Source organism: Odontesthes bonariensis, chromosome 6, assembly GCF_027942865.1.
Source record: "Odontesthes bonariensis isolate fOdoBon6 chromosome 6, fOdoBon6.hap1, whole genome shotgun sequence".
In the NCBI taxonomy this organism is placed as follows: domain Eukaryota; kingdom Metazoa; phylum Chordata; class Actinopteri; order Atheriniformes; family Atherinopsidae; genus Odontesthes; species Odontesthes bonariensis.
Genome location: NC_134511.1, coordinates 6988560 through 6997670, shown reverse-complemented (window position 1 = coordinate 6997670; position 9111 = coordinate 6988560). Strand labels below are relative to the sequence as shown.

Here is a 9111-nt window from a genome sequence, read left to right as displayed (position 1 = left end):
AAGGATTATGAGAATCTTTATTAAAACTAACAGGAAACAAAGACAGTTTATGGACACTGATGAAACAATAAATAAACCACAGGAGGCTTTTCTGAGGCTGCGGCGCCACCTGCTGTCAGACAACACAACAACACCTGATGCCTCCACACTGTAACCCACATTAAAGGACCAGCCCGCTGTTTTCAGCCTGTTAGGTTTCACCTGCTGCACATTCTTCTTCTTTTGTGATGATTTCAACCTAAAAACAAGTGATCCGACCAGTGAAAATGATCCTGAAGCTGATTTTCTGGAAGTTTTTCCTGATTCTTTGATGAGAAAAAGTTGTTCCAACACGTCCGGAGGGAGTGGACTCGATGTTTTGAGAAGATATCGGTGCCCTCGCTCATCTGTGACGTGATGAGAGAGACTTCAGCTGCACATTCATCCTCCACCTGTGGCGTGTGAGGGTCGAACCACCTTCAAATAGGTGAGTCCAACCAGAAAATAACCTTTTCTCTGCTTTGTCGTCACGCATGATGAGATTAAAGAGGCTCAGTCGGATCAGAACTCATCAGTTTGTCTTCTTCGGCTCTTTTGAGGCTCAGAAATAAACTCAACAGGAGTTTAAATGAGACTTTTTGAGCTTTAATTACTCAGTTAAATATATAAAAAAATTATATGTACAAAAGTTCTAATAAAAAGCTGCTCTGAGGAGTAAATTCAGGAGGAATTCGCTCCATTTGTACTTTAAAAATAAAAGTTACATTTTTTCTTTTTAAACTTCTAAATTAGTTTTACTCCTTCAGACTTGTTGGAACAGAAAAACAAAATGTTTCAAAGCAGGATTTTTATGACTTTTACATTAATAAATAAAGTTTTCTGACGGCTGAATCTCCGAAAACCAACGTCACAAATTCATTTCTGAGAAACTTAACGAGCCGTTCGACAAGTTTACCTGCAGCCTCAGATGTGAGCCCGTCTCTGATTGGACGCTGCAGCCTCAGGTGTGAGCCCGTCTCTGATTGGACGCTGCAGCCTCAGATGTGAGCCCGTCTCTGATTGGACGCTGCAGCCTCAGGTGTGAGCCCGTCTCTGATTGGACGCTGCAGCCTCAGGTGTGAGCCCGTCTCTGATTGGACGCTGCAGCCTCAGGTGTGAGCCCGTCTCTGATTGGACGCAGCAGCCTCAGATGTGAGCCCGTCTCTGATTGGACGCAGCAGCCTCAGATGTGAGCCTGTCTCTGATTGGATGCTGCAGCCTCAGGTGTGAGCCCGTCTCTGATTGGACGCAGCAGCCTCAGATGTGAGCCTGTCTCTGATTGGACGCTGCAGCCTCAGATGTGAGCCTGTCTCTGATTGGATGCTGCAGCCTCAGGTGTGAGCCCGTCTCTGATTGGACGCAGCAGCCTCAGATGTGAGCCTGTCTCTGATTGGACGCCGCAGCCTCAGATGTGAGCCTGTCTCTGATTGGATGCTGCAGCCTCAGGTGTGAGCCCGTCTCTGATTGGACGCAGCAGCCTCAGATGTGAGCCTGTCTCTGATTGGATGCTGCAGCCTCAGGTGTGAGCCCGTCTCTGATTGGACGCAGCAGCCTCAGATGTGAGCCTGTCTCTGATTGGACGCCGCAGCCTCAGATGTGAGCCCGTCTCTGATTGGACGCCGCAGCCTCAGGTGTGAGCCCGTCTCTGATTGGACGCCGCAGCCTCAGGTGTCACAGCGTCCCCCGGTCCCTCATGGCGTCCTGTATCTGTCTGTTGAGCTCGGCGATGATCCGGTCCTCGTGGGTGTAGACGCCGGTCCTCAGCAGCGTGTCTCGCTCCTCCAGCAGCCGGCTCAGGTGCTCCTCGGAGCTCCCGTTCAAAGTCAGGCTGGGGGCGGGGTCAGGCTCGGAGGGGGCGGGGCCTAACTGTTCCTCCTGCTTTTTTAACCTGTGAAAACAGTTTGGAAATATTAAACTTTATTAAATATTAAACTGGCCTGAAACAAAGAATGAAGCTCAACTGTATGGAAGGCTGCAGCTGCCACAACCTGAATTAAATACAACGATGTGTAAATAAATAAGTTCACGTGATGATAAATGTTACGAACATTTAAAAAGTTAAAGACTTTAAGGTCATTAAAGCTCGTGTTAATGTCACTATTAGGGTGCCGTATAATTTCTTCACATTTATCGTCATATAAACTTATTTATTTACCATTTATTTATTTATATGGGATCATTGCAGTGCTCCATACAACAGAACCGAGTCGGACCCGTTTCTGCCTCAGCAGGAAACCGGCGTCCAACCGAATCTCTAAAGCGTCAGAAAACGTTCCTCAGAATCAAAGTGACTCCTCAGACAGATAAATCTGAAGTTTGGCAGCTTCTGCGGTTTGTGTTCTTTAACTGACAGAACCAGAAGTTCTGTGATTCTTCTTCTGTCTGAGGAGAGTTGAACTTTGACCCTTTACTTTGATTTAAAAACGTTTCATTAAAAACACTTGAGATGGAAGACATGAATCATCTGTAACAAAGGAGCTAAAACACATTAAGGCTGCTGTTATTACAAAGATTAATCACTAATCAGTTCAGAAAGACTTCTTCTTTATTAAAGTCTCCTGAAATGAACCAATCAGGGAGCGGCGTTACATTTCACCACTTTATAGGTTCAGCTCATCAGCCAATCACAGGGCGGCAGATCAGAGAAAAGGAGCAAACACCCAGCGAGCAGCAGCTGAGCGACGCTGGGGTTCTGAGGGGAAAAGCTGGTGTATGCTCCTATGAATATAAGCTAATAAAGTACTTATAAAGGTGCATTCTGCTCAATGTGGAGCAGCAGAGCTGGCTGACGCTCATCTTCCACGGGTCAAAAACCCGCCAACATCTGCCAACATCTGGCCCCTGGGTGAGATGTGAAAGAATCAAACGACTCTGCAGCTGGTGGTTTTTAACCAGCTCAGAAACACAACAAACAGGGCGGGAGGTTTACAGACTCTTTTGCAATAATAAGTATTTAAAAAAAAGAGAAAAACTTGGTTTAAAAACACATGTATCTCCAAACATTCAGCAGCTGAGTTAACATCTGTTAGACCGTCTCTGCTTTCATCAAGTGTATTTTAATGCAGCTGAAACCCTAATAAAGCCTCTTTATTTCCTTTGTTATTGTCCGTTCCGTTCCAGGAGGTCCTTTGTTCCCAAAGCCAAAAGACTTTTTAACAGTGACTGCTGAGTTCTTCTCAAATTTATTTATTTATTTTTTAAGTTTATGTAGTCATTTATTATTATTATTATTATTATTATTATCATCATTAGTTAGTAGTAGTATTTTTATTAGAATTGGTATTATCATTGTTGTTGTTAATATACAATCATTGTAAATATTAATAACTTTAATCATTTTTTGGAGCTACTTGACTAATTTGAATTTCCCCCATTGGGGGATGTATTTTTCTGTTCTGTTCTGTTCTGTTCTCTTAACAGCAGTGACTCAGAATAACAGCAGTCGACACGAGCTGGTCGGATGAAATGAGCCGTTTTTACTCTGGTTGGACTCAGAATATCAGAGTTTAGAGGCTGAAGCTGCAACAGGAGTCAGATTTACATCCAAAAATGTAACAGGAACCCAGATGTGATATTTTATAAGAAGTTTGGTGAACAGAAATCAGTGCACGTGTTAAAGTGGTTTCATCCTCCTCACCTGTTGAGCTCGTTCCGGATGCTGTCCAGCTCCTGTCTGTCCTGTCGCACCGCCTCCTTCTCCTCTGTTGCTAAGTAACGCAGCCTCATGGACTCCAGCTCCGCCTGCTGCTTCCTCAGACGCATCATGGCGTTCTCCTGCTCGCGCTGCGCACACACACACACACACACACACACACACACACACACACACACACACACACACACACACAAATCTGTCAGTCAGAGTAACTGAATCTGAGGTGGTTCTCTCTCCCAGACTTCACATCAGACATGTTTGACTTTGACACCGAGCAGCTCTGAACCCGTCGCCGTATTCAAAAACAAACCTCTGACCTCGCTGCTGAAACGCGTTCGTTTTGGATGCCAGGACGCTGTTTTTCCTAATTACGAGTGCAGAAAGCGGCTGGATGATAAATTTGTCTGCTTTCACATTTTCATAAAACCTCCCTGAGAAAAATGCTGCTGGACTTTGGGAGAATTCACACGCAGACCGGCAGCGACTCTCTGTGAGAACAGAGAGAAAACTTCATAAAAACGTCTCAAAGTCGTATTTCTCTCAGCTGCTCGGCCTCCAGCTCAGACGTCCCCGATCTACCAATAACACCGATCTGGGCTCGGTCCGCTGGCCGGCGGCCGCACGCTCGTAAATCATCTGAGGGGGGAACGAAAACACCAACAGGGTGTCAGAGCTCCTTCTGACGTCCTTAATAATGAATTAAAAATGTTGTTACTCAATGTTTTCCTGTTAAAATCCAACAACCTGCTGGAAAATCTGAATAAAGACGAAGAGAAGTCAAAGACTTTGTGACTCCAGAACGTCCACGTTTCAGACAAAAAGACCTGAAACCTGAATCTAGATTCACAAATACGGTGAGAAACCCAACTCCTGATGGAGAAGGTTTAGCTAACGCAGTAGAGTTATTTTACTGTTTCCACACGCATGCTGCTGATTAATGCAAAGAAGAACAGCTCACACACAGTCACTCACATACAGGTCGCTGAATGCAATGCACAGCTGACGCACATAAGAGATGTTGGTAAGTGTTTCGCTTCTACATCGTGTCCGTTACATTAGATACAGTACTGGTCGGGTCACTAAAAACTGGCCAATTATACTCGATCCCGTGTAAATCCGACCTCTGTGAGATAAATATGAACTATTTCCAAATATCGGGGCTCGTTGTGACGGAGTTCTGTCACACCGAGCCCAGCGCTGCCATATTTTATTTGTGAAAAAAAATAAATACTTCTTCTGTGAACTCAAGATTCCTCCGGCTTGTTCTTGGGCTTCCAATGAAAGTAAGTCGACTTTATTCAAGCTCTTGGGATTCTCAAGGAAAACTGGGGCAAATTGTTCAGGAAAAGGCGTGTCAATAAAGTTCAGACAGAGACGTCAGAACTGGAAAAAAATCAAAGTCTTACCAAGTATATTTGTCTCATTTCTAGTCAAAATAACTCATTACACTTAATATAAGACACAACTACCTAACAAGTACTATTTCAGCCAGATATAGGGACTTGTTTGAAGACAATACATCTGGAATATCTTGTTAAGTGAAAAAGTCTTGAAAACAAATTGTTTTGAGTCACATATCATATGAAACAAGCTTTTTTTTTTACATTTGAAGAGGTTTTTAAGCTCATTTCAAGATCACTTTTATCTCAAAAGTCCTAAATATCACATCTTATTTCAAGAAATCTGGACAAGCCAATTTTCACTAGTTCCATTGGCAGATTTTTTTACTTATTTCAAGCAAAAACGTCTTTTATTTGTTGTTTTTCTTACTTATTTTTGGAGGGGCATTTTTTCCAGTGTAGAAGTCATCAGAGTGACTGAAGTTCCCCTCCGTGGGACAGGAATCATCCTAAACCGAGTTTCCATCCAACTCTGCAGCTGATTTTAGAAGGTTTCTACAAAATGTGATTTTTTTTTTTGTAATAAAATAAAACAAATGTGCATCATAAACAGCTGAATGGAAAAAAAAAAAAAAAAAAAAAAAAAATGGACCAAATGTTTTGTTTAGGGACAGTTATAATCTGCATCCAGAAATCTCAACTCAACTTTATTTATAAAGCCCTTTAAAACGGCCGTGGCTGAAACAAAGTGCTGTACATGAGTGAGAACACGAAATATCTAAATCTGAGGGTTATTAACTAAATGTACAAAATTTTAAATCCAGAAACTATCAATGAAACATGAAATGTTCGGAGCTTAATATCTAAACAATAATAAAAATAACTCCTCAAAAAAAAAAAAAAAAAAAAAAAAAAACTAAATTCTACTTTGTCGACCCACAAAAGACCCTCGACGACCTTACGGGTCAAACGCCAAAACCGGCCGGCGTCTCGGTGCCTCGGCTGCGGCGCTAACGGGGCGGAGAGCGCTCGGAGCGGCCGGGTGGAGGCGGTCCGAGGGGCTGGAATCTGTCCGTGTGGCGTGGTGACACACAGCAGAACCACAGCCGGCCCGGCCGGGATGGGAAAACTAACATTTTCACATCTCACACACACAGAAAGCCTCATTTTCACACGCCTGAACACACACACACACACACACACAGTGTTGACACAGCCTCGGCTCTCTGTGGACCATTAGCAGTCTGTATTACAGGACGTTTTAGGGCTAATTACTACGAAAACAAACAGGTCAAACATTTTCTCTGGTGTCAGCTGCCAAGGACAACCTGAGCCCGAGTCCTGAAACAATTAGAGGACGAGGTGATACCGAGGCCTCGTCGGGGGGGAGAGAGAAAAGCTACAAAAACTCAGAGTCTGAAGCAGATTTCTGAGAGTTACGCCATGAATCTCCCAGCTGACACTAACACACTGAAAAAAAAAACGCCCAGAACTATGAATCTTTAAAAAGAAATGACTGAAAACGGACAGAAAGAAAACATTTATAACTAAAAAAAAAAAAAAAAAAAAAAAAATTTTACACAGAATTAGTGACTGTGTTTAGGATTTATACGCTTTATAAATCTGGCAAAAAGACTTCACACGTGCAGTTTTAGTCACTCATTCCTCAGCAGGTCGGACGCGTTTATGACAAACATTATGGTCATAATGTTCTGCTTTATGTCTGAAATCAAGTCATAAAAAACAAACCGATTAAATCCTGAGAAACTAACACCAAAGTTTAGTTTCTCATCATATTCTCATGAAATCTGGTGTTGTTCCAGCTACAAATCATCCTCAAAACTGCAACAAATTGAATATTTCTTTAAGTGATTAATTCCTTTTGCCGGACCTGAGAGGGACCGGGTTTGTGTTTCTGGTGAGAATGACCTGAAGCCACTTCTCTTCTTTAGTGCAGAGCAGCTGGAGGACGAACACATGGACGCACTTTCCTCTGCTCACATGGAGTTTTCTGAGCAGCCGCCACATGTGGGAGGTCACGGGGAGTTTTCCAACGCCGCTCGACCAGGGTTTTCAGGAAGGTGACGGATAAAAGGAGGAGAATTAAACGATGGAAGCTCAGAATATTAAGAATTTAAAGGGATTATTCTGGAAAAGACTGACGAGAGGAAAACAAGCTGCTCAGAGTTTGAACTCCTGATGTTAAAACGATGAAAACGAACATGATTTTAGGACGATAGTGTGAGTAGAGAACTAAAGTGGGACGAATCCTGAAACATTTAGCGGTTAAACTGTAAGAGAGAACAGATCACAGCTGAAAGAAGTACATTAATAACTGTTTATTTGATTTAAAAACTAAATGATATGAAGTAAAATGCCAAAAGTACTCTGGTTCTGCTTCCAAAAGTGTTGGTCTTCACCCCTACAGCTGAGATCAGAGAACTTAAAGAAATAATCTTGGACTTTACAAATGAAACATGCTTTAAAAAAGTAAAAAATCATAAAACTGATGCAGAACTTCTCCTAAATACAACATGTTGAAAGCAGAGCTAACAGAAGTAAGAAGTAAGAAGCAAAACAACCGATCCAAAGCCTCACTTTAACAGAATTAAGCAGAGGTTGGTGGACCCTGGAGCACTGAAACCTGCAGAGTCTGAGGAGTTCAGATCGGGTCGGGCCGCCCCTCTGCGGGCTTTCAGAGTGATAAACCCAGATAAGAGAGTTTAAGAATGTGCTCTGTTCGGCTGCGACAGAGGAGTCCGAACAGCGTTTAAAATCAGCTGGCAAAGCAGAATCTGAGAGTTTAATTCTGAACACAAGCAGCCACAAAATCAACCATACAGATTTACAAAGATTTAAATCTGTGTTGTAATCAGAAACTATGTGATTCAACAGTTAACAACAACCTGACCAGGACACAGCGGTCAGAAAGGAGCCAATTATATATATTTATAACATCTAAAACATAAAACATGTTGCGGTGGTTCGAGCAAACGTTTTATCGTGGATTATTACACCTTCTGTTTTTAACTAACTTTGGATTTTATCAGATTATGAAGAGGCTTTAATGCTATTTGAGCTGGCTTTAAGTTAAATGATTAAAACATAAACAGACACAGCCGGGGTCATTATTAATTTATTAACTAATAATAAATGTGCTTTAAAAGTGACATATTTGACTTGTTCTGTAGGAGTGGAGACTTAGCAAGTGTGTAATTTAATGTGTAGATACAGATAGTTTGATCCCAGAGGGAATAGCTCAGCAGTGTAGCTGTAAGCTAGCAGCAGATGCTAGCAAACGACGCTTTCTCATCAACAGTAATGGACCAAGCCGGAGATGCACACGGCTCGCAGTAATGCATGCGTACCGTTAATTACTGCGTTTAAACATTTTGAATATATTAACGTCATTAAACAATTGTACTTGGAGACCTACATCTTTATCAGAAACATGCCGATAATATAACGTTAGCACACTGAGAGCGAGAGTGAGGAGAGGACCGGTGTTGTGTTGGAAACATCTTATCCACACAGAGTTACAGAACGTAACCATTAAACTAGAAAGCTTCAGCTAACAAAGTAATGTGGGAACAATAATGTTCATCTTTCAGAAAGGAACAGCAATAACTCCTTAGAAGTTGGTGTACACCATCTTCATTAGCTAAGCTGTTAGCATTAGCTACGGCTAAAGGAGAAAATAAATGAATAAATAAACCATGAGGAGTTATTTCTCAGATGTTTCCATTTCCCTGCTCTGAAGTTCAGGCTCTGAGAGTTGGAACTGATCCCTCTTGGCTCAGTTTCTTCAGTCCGGCGTTGAACTGGACCAAGTTGTTAAAACAGTGGGATGAAAAGTGGCTGCTGCACATCCACAGTCTTTAGCTAACTCTGCTGGAACATTAGCCTCAGATAGAGTTTATCCTCTGGGCTCTGATATCCTCTGAGGCTGCTGCTGGATGGAAGATGCATGCTCCTCAGTGCAGCTGACAGCAGAACATTTCCACCAGAAGCTGGCTTCATCCGCCCAGCAGAGTGGATGTGAGTGGGCGGGGCTTAGCAGAGGAGGCGGAGTCAACTTAAGACGTGACGTACTTTTAA

The 9111-nt window shown here is 42.6% G+C and overlaps 1 protein-coding gene across 1 annotated transcript in view; it reads right to left on the bottom strand.

Annotated features, from left to right (window-relative positions):
* cep120 (centrosomal protein 120) overlaps window positions 1–9111 on the bottom strand; it is a 30446-nt gene continuing 21335 nt past the window's right edge. Inside the window, exons 19-20 of the mRNA XM_075467193.1 lie at window positions 3656–3801; window positions 1–1906 (exon numbers count right to left, since the gene is read on the bottom strand). Of these exons, the coding sequence (XP_075323308.1) occupies window positions 1690–1906; window positions 3656–3801 (363 nt within the window). The 3' untranslated portion in view covers window positions 1–1689. The remainder of the gene's footprint in view (window positions 1907–3655; window positions 3802–9111) is intronic.